Raw genomic sequence first — 15,138 nt, forward strand, 5'->3', positions numbered from 1 at the left:
GTGGTGCAACAGTGGCCACCAGATATAACTTTGCTTGGGGCCCCAGAAATACCAAATATCCCCTGGGCTTTTAATCCATCCTGGTGTGGGAGAGTAGAATTTAAAGATCGTAGTGAGGATGGTTCAAACTGGTAGAGCACCTAATAATGGTAGTTTATTTAATAGGTCTGTTGTATCTTGAAGGTAGATGGCTGGGTTCCTTCACCAAGGGTTTGATAAGTAAGACCTTCCATCTGTCCAGAAATTTGCTCAGTGATTGTACCTACACATGAAATGATCAATCTCCCTGGATTTCCATATATGGGAAGTATGTAAAATGTGCATAAATATGTGGCTTTTCAGATATCATCTTACCATGCCTGAAAAAAAGATCTAAGAAGTCTCCAGAGCTGCTGTTCGCTATTAAAAAGTATAAACGACTGAGAACTCTCAAACTTTATCTTCCTTATTTTCTGGCTAACACAGTACATGGATCTTTTTTCTTTAAGAAAACTGCAGGGGTTAATTCTTCTACAGGAGCTCTCCGCCTTCTTATGTAATGATACTTTTCCACTTTCGATTCCTGCTTTTCCGTAATACAATGGCGTCTGCTGATCTGAGGGCCGAGCTGGACTGCTCCATCTGCCTGAGCTTCTATACAGATCCTGTATCCCTGAGATGTGGACACAACTTCTGCCGCTCCTGTATTGTGAGTGCGCTGGATGCGCAGGAGGCAGCTGGAGTGTATTCCTGTCCTGACTGCAGAGCAGAATATCCAGAGCGTCTGGCCCTGGAGAAGAACAGGAAGCTGGGGAACATAGTGGAGCGTTTATTATCTGCTCAGCCTGATATGGAGGAGACCGGGATCTTCTGTACTTATTGCGATTCTCCTGTATCGGCTGTGAAGACATGTCTGCAGTGTGAGGCCTCGTTTTGTGAAAAGCACTTGAGTAGACACAGCAAGTCATCAGAACATACTTTAGTTGAACCTACTGTTACCCTGAGAGAAAGAAAATGCTCCACACACAAAGAGGTTCTGAAATACTATTGTCCTATTGATGCCGCCTGTATTTGTGTGTCTTGCTGGGTGGCTGGAGACCACAAGGGACATGATGTGGAGCTACTGGATGTGGCCTCTGTGAAGAAGAAGGAGAAATTGAGATCTGTCATTGAGAATCTGAAGTCTGCGAGAGAAGAAGCTGCAAGAAGAGTCCAGAAGCTAAAATATCATGAGACACGACAGAAGGTAAAATCGGCCAGATTTGCTGAGAGAGTCACTGGTCTGTTTACTGATTTCAAGGAGAAGCTGAATGATCTAGAAAAGTTAATCCAGGGTGAGATTTCCAGACAGAAGGATCAGGTGTCATTCTCAGTCCAAGATCTGATCATACAGGTGGAGCTACAGAAGGGTGATCTGAGCAAGAAGATTGATCGATTTGAGGGATTATGTAATATCACTGAACCTTTGTCCTTACTACAGGAAGATATAAGCAATGGTGACATCAGTGATCGGAGCTGTGATGTCATCAGGAATGTTAAAGATGCTCAGTGTCTGGATGAAGGCATAGTTTCGCTGATATTTCAAAGAGGACTATTACGCTTCGCTGATAATCTGAAGAAGAGACCGTTTCCAGTGACTAAGAAATCAGATGTATTACTGGATATAGAAACGGCTCATAATAACATTATTATATCCCTGGATCTCAGATCTGCTTCTTATACCCCAACATTACAGAACAGACTTGATGGGCCCAAGAGGTTCAAATCCGTTCAGGTGTTAAGTTCCCGCAGCTTCTCCTCTGGGAGACATTACTGGGAGGTGGATGTGAGTCAGGCAGAGAAATGGATCATTGGAGTGGCCAAGGAAAGTCTGGAGAGGAAGGTGGCTGGAAACGAATCGTTTATTGGTTATAATAAGAAATCCTGGGGTTTGATGTTTAATAATGGTCTTGGAGTCCATCATAACAATATCTATAAGCACCTGGTGTCAGACGCTCCTGTGGAGTTTGTTGGGGTCTATCTGGACTTTAAGGCCGGGCATCTCGCTTTCTATCAGCTGTGTGACACCATCAGACACTTACACACCTTCACCGCCTCCTTCTCTGAGCCACTCTATGCCGCTTTCTATCTGTTTGAAAAGTCCATTATTAGCATCATGAGATAATTATAACAAAATGGCGACTGTGTGAATCTCCACCTTCCAGCCTCCATTTGTTTTTAGGTCTGAAATTCTGATTCATTTTTTAATAGGTCACTGTGTTTCCAGAAAACTCTTGATATGTCATAGCGACACAAAGAAAGTGAGACTCAATAGAAAGTGTATGGGCCAGTCTCGATACCATCTCTTGCAGCGAGGAGAGAGAGCATGATATACGGTGCTTCTCTCTCGATATTCCAGCAAAGTTACTGGGTAACGGGTTCTATAAGCATGTTGCATTAAAGATTATATCTATGTAGGGGTGCACTGTGTTTAGGAAGTCTCTCAAACCCCCATGCAGTATTAAATCACGACTCAAGAAAACATGTATTCAGATCTATTACCAGTGTTCTTTTTCCTAACAATGTTCCGTAGGTCAGAAGTTTCAGAGGTTTTCCATTTCTGTGCAACCCATGTGGTGGCAGCCATTAGTAGATGACAGGATCCTTCTATAAGTTTTAGGGATTTAGTTCCTCTAAACGTAGTAAGGCTATTGGGGTGCAATAGAAGGTGGAAAGCATAACCTTTGGCTAGATCCCCAAAAAGAGGTAAACACTTTCCATAAGGTCAACACTTTCCTTAAATATTCAGAAACCTTTTCTAGAGTTTGAGTGGTATTTTATACCATCTGCCATATGCCTCGTGGTGATTGGAGCAAGCTTATTAAAGCCCCTCTGCCGTTTTAAAATATGGGGTTGTAAGACACTGGGTTGGGGTTCTGCATGCATGGGCTGGCTCATGGGAGGTAAGGAACAAGTGGATTTGTAAGACTTATGAAGGTGCAAGGAAATCTTTCCATATCTACAGAGTTAAGGTGGGAGGAGTAACCCAAGGATCTGGCAACATGGAGAAGTTTTAGGTTGGAGACCGAGGCTGAAGCCTTCTCTGTCTCCATCCAATGTTTATCACTAGAAAATATCCACCAATATTTGTGATGTAGGATTGACGCTTTATTCTAAGAATTGGTAGACCTAGAGAGAGTGCAGTTTGTGGAAAATTTATTTATGGATAGGGATTGGTAACATTTGTATTTTAGGCAGTATCGGACTGGTCCACCAGAGAACCAGAGGATCCTCTGGTGGACGCAGCCTCTCATACTATAGTGGGTCCCAAAGGTCCAGGAGAAATATCCCTGCCTTTGGAGCCAATCAATTGCCACTAGGATCTATTTTTTTGACCCAAAACCTTTTAGACTTTATTGATGATAGAGGGGTTGGACCTTGACAATACTTTTATCTGGTGGGGCCCCAGGAACCCGACCGACTGTGATTTTAGGTACTAGTAACATTTTCTAGATGGCCAATTTACCACACCCAAAAGTTCAGACTTAACCAAATTATCTAGATCCTTTTGGATCTGGGAAATTAGGTGATAATCCCGTAAGAGTCTAGATGAGCAGAGGAGTGCTGTTCCTTTAGTATGGGATTAAAGTGTTTTACCAAGAAAACGGGAAGGAACTGGAGGAATATTAATACCCAGAATTTGTGACTTGGATTTCGTATCCCTGGAACTGAACACCCTGACATTCGACGCTTTGTCAGGGAGAATCCATCACTGACCTTTGAGTCTTTAGGGATCAGTGTTCCAAATTCTGCCCTTGACATCTGAGATGTATGGTCCTCCCCTCTCCGATCTCTATCTAATGTTTCAGTAGCTGTGAATATTATGCCCCAGGATTGTTATTGTGCCTTAGTATAAAATGGTTGGATGATGTCTGCTTTTCATCATCTGCTCTTATATTCTAGGATCTAAGTCGTCCTGACACCTTTTTTTAAGTTCTAGAGGTTCTCCCAATATATTGTTTGTTATATGCCATTATGTTTTTACATCAGGGATGCTCAACCTGCGGCCCTCCAGCTGTTGAAAAACTACAACTCACAGTATGCCTGGACAGCCTACAGCTATTAGGGCATGCTGGGAGTTGTCGTTTTGCAACAGCTGGAGGGCCACAGGTTGTGCATCCCTGCTTTACATGGACAGATTTCTGCCTAACGAGCTCCGATCGATGATATAGCATGATGATCTGCACTCATTAAGTGATTGCAGAGATGACCACGAGGATGGGAACAAACGATTATTAATACGATCATTCCTCCCCATGCAGTTTTCTCTCATCAGCAGGACATCCTATGTTTACACAGGGCAATGTGCTGCCTAAAGAACAATGATTTTAGCTGGTTTGTCCTGTGATCAGTGGTGTGTTCACACGGGGCGATGATTGAGAACAAGCGCTGTTTGTTCCTGATCATCGGAAGTTCCCTTAAGGTGGCCCTCCAACATTAGATAGAAGTTGGTTGATGGTTGAACAGCAGTTGAACAAACATCTGGTGATCGTTCCTTTCACAGTATGGTCGGACTCGGGTTCCTTAGTTCCTCCAGAGGAAATTATTCTCAGGGCCCAACCCCCATATTATCAAGAGAGTCTAATAGATGTTGATTTAAAGAAATAGACCCTAGTGGCAATAGTTCCAAAGGCAGCCTTTTTTCTCCTGGATATTTGGGGCCACTATGGTATTGTATCCTGGGTGCACCAATGGATCCCCTGGTTCTCTGGTGGGCCGGTCAGAGACGGTTTCACAGACACAGCACATTTTAGTGCATATTGGCTGCTACAGTTGTTCAAATTACCCACCAGACGATGGATGAAATCTCTCATACTAGCTGCTCACTTTCTGTTTGAAAAAGGCACCAGTGAGTGCCGAAACGCGCGTCACCCTAATATGAGTGACCAATAAATTCCTTATAAGCAAAGATCATTGGAGTGACGGTTCTTTTCTATTTTGATGGATGAAATATCTTCTGAGAAGGTTATTTCAAAGGAAGATCTTTCATCCGACTATCATGCAAAAATATTAAACACGCCCGACTTCTTTTCAAATTCTAACAGTCTGTAAATGGTTGGCTAAAACCAATCTGTTTTGGTCGACTAACGTGGATTGTCCTACCAGCTTGTTTTGTCTGTATTGCCCATCTTCACCTAGCGCCCACAGTCCTCCCCTCGTAGTGCTTTATCTATTATTGTTTTGAGCCAATACCCTTCTGTATGGTATATTATGAGTTGCCGCGATACGTCACTTCCGGTTTCTGGCTACCTTGGTTGTCTAGTTACCAGAGATACAATGCGTCACTTCCGTTTATTCTTGGCCCGCCCGTGACATCACTTCCGGAACTTGGCTTGCGTTCCAGTGGCACGCACGCTGCTTCCCGCACTTTGTGACTACTACTGCGGCTTTCTACCCTCTAAGTAGAATGACGTCTACTGCGGTCCCTATGTTAACACCAATACCAACTGCACAATTTATTATTTATTTGAGAACCAATATGTACAGGTGAAACTTGAAAAATTTGAATATCGTGTAAAAGTTCATTTATTTCAGTAATGCAACTTAAAAGGAGTTTCATTAATGCAGCTTAAAATTAGAATATTGTGAAAAGGCTGAATATTCTCGGCTCAAAGTGTCACACTCCAGTCAGCTCATGAATCCATACCCCCCGAGCAAAGGGGACCTGAGATTGTGACTTTAAGGATTTCATAAGCTGTAAGCCGTAATCATCCAAATTATAATAAATAAAGGAATGAAATATCTCGCTTTGCCTGTAATGAGTCTCAGATATTAGTTTCACCTTTTAAGTTGCATTACTGAAATAAATGAATTTTGCACGATATTCAAATTTTTTCGAGTTTCACCTGTATATTTAACCAGGTGTCTATGTACAATTGCTGGGCGTTTCATGAATAGTGGGTGGATCACTTGTGACTTATGTACATCAGGGTATCTAAACGATACCATATACATTCACTTTTGGCTTGATAAAGATTAGGGTATAGTCAAAACATTGCCATGTTTGATTCACATTATTGAATAAACTGCAAGATTTGGAAGAGTGCTGAAGCTTTTCTTCATTCTAATGTGTATGACCACCTGTAGACATTGTACCTGCCGGGTGGGATAGTAGTCACACCCCTGATTAGCATCTGTAAGAGATACTGAGGGGGGAACTCCGAGACCTCTGTATGTGAGGTTCAGGGTGAACAATGGACATTTACATCCTGATGAGATTCATTCCATCCAGACGTCGAACCAAACCCATGGCCCTCCAACTTAAATTCACATAGATTAATACCGGATATAAAAATATAATACATCCCAGTAGACGGGTCTTTTACGCAAGCAGATAAATTATAAGAGGAGCATTTGTATTGTACAGTGTATCAGTCCAATGCCGTTTACACGAGGAGAAGTTCCTCCAAGCAAAAAAATCACGAAAGGTTGTGACAATGGCAAACGACAATTATCTTTCTTCGTTGGATCGCGACGTCCCGGTCACTAGAAAAGATTAGAACAATCTCTCTTTTCTAATGTCCAATTTGCCCTAAAGATATAGTTCCCCTTAGGCCCCTTTCACACGAGCGAGTTTTCCGCAGCGGATGCGTTGCGGCGGAGGTGAACGCATTGCATCCGCACGGAATCCTGACCCATTCATTTCTATGGGGCTGTTCACATGAGCAGTGATTTTCACGCATCACTTGTGCGTGCGTGGAAAATCGCAGCATGCTCCTCTTTGTGCGTTTTTTCACGTAACGCAAGCCCATAGAAATTAATGGGGGTTGCGTGAAAATCGCAAGCATCCCGCAAGCAAGTGCGGATGCGGTGCAATTTTCACGCATGGTTGCTAGGAGACAATCGGGATGGAGACCCGAATCATTATTATTTTCCCTTATAACATGGTTATAAGGGAAAATAATAGCATTGACAAAGTAAACAGCGCTGGTGGGGTTAAAAAAAAATAAAAATTTAACTCGCCTTAATCCACTTGATCGCGATGTCAGCATCTCCTTCTGTCCCCTTTACTGAATAGGACTGTGGTGAGCATTAATTATAGGTCAAGGACCTTTGATGACGTCACTCCGGTCATCACATGGTACGTCACATGATCTTTTACATTGGTGAATCACATGGTAAAAGATCATGTGTCGAACCATGTGATGACCGGAATGACGTCACCACAGGTCTGTTGCTGCACAGAGATCAGATGAAGCCAGAAGGAGATGCGGACTGCGAACAAGTGGACTAAGGTGAGTTAAATTTTTTTTATTTTTTTTTTAACCCCTCCAGCGATGTTTTACTATGCATTCTGTATCAGAATGCTATATTTTCCCTTATAACCATGTTATAAGGGAAAAATAATACTATTTACAGAACATCCGATCCCAAGCCCGAACTTCTGTGAAGAAGTTCGGGTTTGGGTACCAATACACGTGCGATTTTTCTCACGCGAGTGCAAAACGCATTACAATGTTTTGCACTCGCGCGGCAAAATCGCGGGTGTTCCCGTAACGCACCCGCACATTTTCCCGCAACGCCCGTGTGAAAGAGGCCTTATGGTAATATGGCATAAGTTTACTTTAGAAACTTCTGTCATTTTTTTCTATCGTGGGAGGTGTATGATTATTATTATTATTATGTTCTCAGCACCAAACCGACCAAGAAGTGATATGATAATGAAAGCGATGTCTGATTAATATTATTATTCATATCATCTGCTAATACAGAGCATGTCGTCTTATAATTTTATGCTTTTATATGCAACAATTTGTAATCGCATGAACCTTGACCCTTCCTTTTCACGGCCTTTCCCGTTTGTTTATGGAGATATATCCTAAAGTCTATGTGACAGATTTTATGCTCTTCTTTTTGAGCTGAAAGAAGGGGTTTAGAACCAGAAATGTGTTGTCTTGGAAGCTTTTTAAGATGTTACTTTGTGATTGTCAATAAAAAGACACGGTTTTATTATCCCACATACTAAGCCATTTGTGATATGTTGAACACGTTGTCCCTGGAGTCCAGGAGGACGGGTCACTTTGAGAGCCCTTTGGGAGAGAGATTATGTAATTTGGAAAACCAAAATGTGATCATACGATAAATTCACTATACCCTAAAGGGTTGTATATGTTTAACAATGAAGGGGTTCTCCAGTAAGGACAAGTATTCATCAGTAAACAGTAGTGACAGGTCCGCCTTGTCATCAGCCTCACAATAGCATCTTCTTTATTCTTTCATTCGAATGGTAATTTTTCTCACTCGTCTCGAGTCACTTCCATCATCGTATTGTAGGTCACTAATACCAATATCTGATCAGGTAAATGGACCTGAACACTGCAGACGTGTTAGAAAAAAAATAATCAAATTAGAATTTATATCTCACCCGACCAGTAAACTAATAAATCAGAAGCCTAGAGGCCATATTACTGCCTGCGAGGAACAATCCAGCTGGACATGGCCAGAATCCTCCTACGAAGGGTTGTCCAAAAACCAGGACTTATCCACAAGATAGAAATGTCCGATTGCTGGGACCACACCCAGTCACCATAAAAGGGGTCCCATGTCCCGCACTTGAATGAACCTGCGACCATGTATGCGTAATTCTGCTCCAATCTAAGTTTACAGATTTGATGGAGATAGCGGAGTAGATATCAGATACCCTTTTCCGCCCCTTAGGCTTTAAATGCATGACTGAAGACCAGTTTTTATGATTGAGAGGGGGTCCACAGCATTGTTCCCCTTGAAGTGAATGGTAACCAGCTCCATCCCCTGCACAATGTACGGAGCCGTGTAGTTTTGGCTCCTGAGCTACAAGGTGACAGCTGAACGGCAGGGAAGTCAGACCTCGCCAATCTGATATGGATGGCCTACCCTGAGATAGACAATCAGTATCAAAACCCTGGACAACCTCTTCAAGAGAAGTTCACATGATGAGACTTAATTTCCCTTCTTTCAATACACCTTCATATTTATAACTTAAGTTTTTTAATTTCAACTTCTAGTTTTTCATTTTTGGGCCCTTGACACATGAAATGAAACTAAGTGAGAATGTCTCCTGTGGCCATTTTACCATTGTCTAAATAGCCTCCTTTCTTTAAGAAGGGTAGGGATGGGAGGGGTCAATTCTTCAGAAATCTCATGCCCTTCTTATGTAAATCCTTCCTATTTAAGCTTTCGGTTCCTGCTCCTCCGTACCACAATGGCGTCTGCTGATCTGAGGGACGAGCTGGAGTGCTCCATCTGCCTGAGCCTCTATACAGATCCTGTATCCCTGAGATGTGGACACAACTTCTGCCGCTCCTGTATTATGAGTGCGCTGGATGCAGAGGAGGCAGCTGGAGTGTATTCATGTCCTGACTGCAGAGCAAAATATCCGGAGCGTCCGGCCCTGGAGAAGAACAGGAAGCTGGGGAACATAGTGGAGCATTTCTTATCTGCTCAGCCTGATATAGAGGAGACCAGGATCTTCTGTACTTACTGTACTAAGTCTCCTGTACTGGCCGTGAGGACATGTCTGCAGTGTGAGGCCTCGTTCTGTGAAAAGCATTTAAGAAGACACAGTAAGTCATCAGAACATACTTTGGTTGAACCTACTGTTACCCTGGAGGACAGAAAATGCTCCACACACAAAGAGGTTCTGAAATATTACTGTCCGATGGACGCCGCCTGTATCTGTGTGTCCTGCTGGGTGGCCGGAGACCACAAGGGACATGACGTGGAACTACTGGACGTGGCCTCTAAGAAGGTGATTGAGAAAGTGAAGTTTGAGAGAGTAGAAGCTGGAAGAAGAGTCCAGAGATTAAAGGATCATAAGACAGAACAGGAAGAGAAATCAGTCAGACTCGCTGAGAAAGTCACTGGTCTTTTTACTGATCTCAAGGAGAAGCTGGATGATCTAGAAATAAGAATCCAGGGTGAGGTTTCCAGACAGAAGGAGCAGGTGTCACTCTCAGTCTCTGATCTGGTGAAACAGGTGGAGCTACACAAAGATGAGCTGACCAAGAAGATTAATCAATTTGAAGGATTATTTAATTTCACAGATCCACTGACTTTCCTAAAAGAAAATTTAAACCGTGTTGACATCAGTGATAGGAGCTGTGATATCATCGGTGATGTAAGAGACGCTCAGTGTCTGGGTGAAGACTTAGTCTCACAGATATTACACAGAGGACTGTTACACTTTGCCAAGAATCTAACTTATATGAAGAAAAGAGACAGTTCCAGTGATGGAGAAATCCGACGTACTGCTGGATATAGACACGGCTCATAATAAGATTAATATATCACGGGATCTCAAATCTGCATTTTATACCGCAACATCAAAGGGCAGACCCGATGGGCCCCAGAGGTTTATATCCTGTCAGGTTTTAAGCTCCAGAAGCTTCTCCTCTGGGACACAATACTGGGAGGTTGATGTGAGTCGGGCGGAGAAATGGATCATTGGAGTGGCCGAGGAAAGTCTGGAGAGGAAGGTTCATGGAAATGAATCTTTTATTGGTTATAATGAGAAATCCTGGGGTTTGATGTTAATTAATAGTTTTGGTGTGCATCATAACAATATCTATAAGCCACTGGTGTCAGATTCTTCTGTGAAGGTTGTCGGGGTCTATCTGGACTATGAGGCCGGGCGTCTGTCCTTCTATCAACTATGTGACCCCATCAGACACTTACACACCTTCACAGCCTCCTTCTCCGAGCCGCTCTATGCCGCTTTCTATCTGTTTGAGAATTCCAGTATTAGAATCATGAATTAAAACTAAATGATGTCTTAAAGTGAATCTTTGCCTTTTATTATCCTTTGTGTGAGATATAACACTTACTATTAGCTGTTGGACCATGCCCGCATCTCTCCCTATACCGCTCCTCTCCTCATAGAGCGGTGTGCTCTCTATAAACGTCTAGGCTCCATTCCTCAGAGGAGCAGGTCCCAGAGGTGGGACCCAAATCCCATACTCCCTGAGGCCCCAGAAATAAAGAGAGCAGCTGGTCTGGCATGTGTGCGGCTGCTCCATCCATTTCTATGGGAGTTCCGGAGATAGCCGAGTACAGAGCTCAACTATTTTTGGAACTCCCATAGAGTACCGGCCCGTCCAGGTGCTACATTCATGTCAAGGGGCTACTGGGGGTATGGGGGCCTACGTTCTCATGATGGGTGGGGGTCCCAGCAATAAGACCCTCACCAATCTAATAGTTATCCCCTATCCTGTGGGGGATCTGCTCGTTAGAGGAGGTGAGAGCTGCCTTTCAATGCAGCAATCACCTCTCCTGTATGCAGGGCCGGATTAAGAGCATCATCGGCCTGGTGCTGAGGATTTTGCTGGGCCTTTTTATGGAACTGCACTCAGTGTCTTAATTACATATATATTTTATCGATACCATTAAAGTATTTTGTTCCTGCAACTACCCTTTCATTTGGCGTCTATCTTGGCAACATGGAGGGGGACCACGGGAGGGGGACCCTGAGGGTGGGGGCACCCTCGGGGCACTATAGTGTCAGGAAAACCGCTTTGTTTTCCTGACACTATAGTGATCATTTAACATGACTATGAAGATTACTGTTTTCTAGCTGCTGTGGACTGTGGACAGTAATTTTCATAGAGCCGTGTTATGATTTATGGACACAGCACTCAGCATGCTTAGCCAGTCAGATAGAAGGCTGGCTAAGCGTGCTGAGAGCTGTGTCTAAATAACATAACACATTAAAGGGATTCTGTCACCAGGTTTGACCCCTGTCAGCTAAAAATATGCTGATGTTCAGGGCGTCTTCACGATTCCTAATGTGGGCTTATAAATGTCATCTGTGGGCTTATTTAGCTAAAAAAACAGCTTTTACTAACCTGTCAGTCAAACAAATAAGGTGCCCAAGGGGATGTTAATAGATGCAAGGTGCCGGCCGCACCCGCCGCCGTTTGTGCCCAGCGCCGCCTTTCCAGACTTCTGTGCCGCCTCCTAATCCTCTGTGCCGCCTCTCGCTCTCCCTCCCTCCCCCCTCTTCCTGCTGTAAGATCTCGCGCATACAGGGGTTGAGCGAAGTGCCGGCGCATGCGCACTTCGCTGTAAGAAGCCAAATGGAGAAGTCCGCACGGGCGCATCAGGCAGAGCCCTGTGCGTAAGCGCGAGATCTTACAGCAGAAGGAGGGGGGAGGGAGGGAGAGCGAGCGAGAGGCGGCACAGAGGATTAGGAGGCGGCGCTGGGCACGAACGGCGGTTTGTGCGGCCGTCACCTTGCATCCATTAACATCCCCTTGGGCACCTTATTTGTTTGACTGACAGGTTAGTAATAGCTGTTTTTTAGCTAAATAAGCCCACAGATGACATTTATAAGCCCACATTAGGAATCGTGAAGACGCCCTGAATATCAGCATATTTTTAGCTGACAGGAGTCAAACCTGGTGACAGAATCCCTTTAAAGAAATTACTGTTTCTAACTGCTGTGGACTAGCTGTGGACTAGCAGCTAGAAACAGTAATTTCTTTAATGTGTTATGTTATTTAGACTGAGCTCTCAGCATGCTTAGCCAGTCAGTCATTTTCATAGTGCTGTTATGATTTATGGACACAGCTCTCAGCATGCTTAGCCAGCCTTCTATCTGGCTGTGCTTCTTGAGAGTCACAGTCCACAGGCTCAGAAACAGCCAGATAGAAGGCTGGCTAAGCACGCTGAGAGCTGTGTCCATAAATCATAACAGCACTATGAAGATTACTGACTGGCTAAGCATGCTGAGAGCTGTGTCCATAAATCAGAACAGCACTATGATTGCCCTCCCTTCCAACTGGATGAGTTTATCTGATACCTGCTCCAGAAGCTCCTGCTGTCTCGCGGGCTGGTGTGGCTGAGCGCTGTGGGCCGTGTGCTGGTCGAAACTGCTGAGCAGGTTGTACACAGCGCAGCGTGCAGGAGGGATAACCGCGGATAATCCTGTGACGTATATCCGGCGGCAGGATGTCAGAGCAGCTGGTGCTGTTCCTGTAATGCCGCGGCCCGCCGGATATGACCTCAGTAGTGATGGGAAGCTCGGATCTTTCAGATGAATCGGTTCATGAATCGGATCTTCGGTTCACTTGCTGAGTCACTGACTGCTGAGCTGACTCGCAAGTGAACCGAAGACTCTAGGTGCCGTTGCGCATGCGCAGATGCTATCCATTCGATTCACTTGCTGCTGCTGACTCAGTCGGCTCTTCAGCTCTCTAATGAGTGAGTCAGGATCAGGGAGAGTGATTGATTATAGTGATAGTGAAGGGAAGCTGAGGCTGACGCCGGACAGGACTCAGGAGCTGTCACTGTTGTGTGCATTGTTGTCTGTTGTGCATTGTTACCCACAGTGACAACAGTCTGACACTGACAGTAGTACAACCAACCAAGGGAAGTGAAATGTGAATGCACGCACAGGGAAAACTACGTGCTGATAAGCGTGAGGTGAGCGTCTCTGCATTGTCTGTGCGCTATGTGACGCTGCGCTGTGTACAACAGAGGACTTTTAGCGCGGGCCGCTCCCGACGGCCTTTTGGCTGGCGGATGGGCCTATTTTATGGTAGGGGCCTGGAGCTGCAGCTCCATCAGCCCCTACGTTAATCCGGCCCTGCCTGTATGGAGGATACTGACATTTTCTACCTCATTCAGATTTTCTGTTTGTGGGCAACAGATTGCTGCTTAGATGGCACGATCTTCAGGATTTTGTTCCTCTAAACATATTAAGGATATTGGGGTGCAATAGAAGGTGGTAAGCATAACCTTTGGCTAGATCCCCCAGAAGAGGTCAACACTTTCTAGAAGGTCAGCACTTTCCTGACATATTCAGAAACCCTTTCAGTGGTATATTGTACCATCTGCCATACACTTCATGGTGATTAGAGCCTGTAGTCATGTAGGCAGCTCTCCGTTGTTGGGTGGCATAGGTGTATTTAAGTCTCTTTGACGTTATAAAATATGGGGTTGTAAGACACTGGGTTGTGGGTTCTGCAAGCATGGAGTAAAGCGCTCTAACCTCACCTGTCCAGTGTGGAAGGTAAACGCTGGAACTGGAAGAGTCAATAGAGTTGGAGACAATTAGTTGCCACTAGGGAATATTTATTTGACCCCAAACCTATTAGACTTTATTGATGATAGAGGGGTTGGACCTTGACAATACTTTCCAATGGTGGGCCCAAGGAACCTGTCTGACTCTGGTTTTAGGTACTAGTAACATTTTCTAGATGGCCAATTTACCACACCCAAAAGTTCAGATTTATCCAAGTTATCTAGGTGCTTTTGGATCTGGGAAATTAGGTGATAATCCCGTAAGAGTCTGGATGAGCAGAGGAGTGCTGTTCCTTCAGTATGGGATTCAAGTGTTTTACCAAGAAAACGGAAAAGGGTCTGGACGGATATTAATACCAAAAACTTGTGACTAGGATTTAATTGTGTAGTATGATATTGTACTAACTACTATAATATATGTGATACGTCGCTGCTATAGAAATTACTGGGTTCTGGAACAGAATTATAATGTCATCTGCAAAGTCTAACCAGTTCACTACTCTCCTAAAATGTAGTCATCAGGTGCCGTTCTGAACAATCCCGCACAACTACCTGTGACAATTCTTTATAAATTCTATACATAGGTTATAACTGACCCAGACTGAACAACTCGTCCGGTGTTGGTGGAAAATGTGTGAATGGAGTCAAATGGAGAGCGTCTCGTAGCCCTGGTACTGAACACCCGAAGTTCTCCATTTCTGCTTTGAGTCCTCTGGAGACCAATGTTCGAAAATCAAATATTCTGGGATTCTGCCCTTAACATCTGGGATGTATGGTCCTCCTCTCTCCAATCTCTATCTAATGTTTCAGCTGCTGCAAACATTATGTCCCAGAATTGTAATTGTGTATGAGTGTAAAATGGTTGGATGATGTCTGCTTTTCATCACCTGCTCTAGGTTGTTCTAACACCATTTATTAAAGTTCTAGAGGTTCTCCCGATATATTGTATGTTATACGCTATTATGTGAATGAGGTTTTTCTAGTGAGTTTTCATGTTATACAGTCTCCTGAAATTGTCCTTTATTTACAGCCCTTTTTACACTTGAATGGGGCAAACCTATGTCTTCTATGAGCGTTTGTTCCCAATCGTAGCCCTGTGTAGACATCCCTATGATCAGCTGC

The 15,138-nt window shown here is 44.0% G+C and overlaps 2 protein-coding genes across 2 annotated transcripts; both read left to right on the plus strand.

The window, feature by feature from the left end:
- Window positions 1-511: 511 nt before the first annotated feature.
- LOC121008561 (E3 ubiquitin/ISG15 ligase TRIM25-like) lies at window positions 512-10,754 on the plus strand. Its single transcript, XM_040441189.1, is given in 5 exon segments — window positions 512-535; window positions 1,844-1,847; window positions 3,152-3,156; window positions 9,172-10,206; window positions 10,208-10,754. Coding segments are annotated over 5 exon segments (1,593 nt in total). The 5' UTR covers window positions 512-533.
- Window positions 581-3,667, plus strand: LOC121008565 (E3 ubiquitin-protein ligase TRIM11-like). Its single transcript, XM_040441193.1, has one exon. The coding sequence runs from the start codon at window positions 581-583 to the stop codon at window positions 2,141-2,143; it is 1,563 nt and encodes a 520-aa protein (XP_040297127.1). The 3' UTR covers window positions 2,144-3,667.
- Window positions 10,755-15,138: the final 4,384 nt, after the last annotated feature.

The sequence above is a fragment of the Bufo bufo genome, chromosome 7 (genome assembly GCF_905171765.1).
Source record: "Bufo bufo chromosome 7, aBufBuf1.1, whole genome shotgun sequence".
Classification (NCBI taxonomy): Eukaryota; Metazoa; Chordata; class Amphibia; order Anura; family Bufonidae; genus Bufo; species Bufo bufo.

What these genes read in the sequence shown, in the direction of transcription:
- LOC121008565 (XM_040441193.1), top strand. Translation starts at nt 581, where the DNA reads ATGGCGTCTGCTGATCTGAGGGCCGAGCTGGACTGCTCCATCTGCCTG.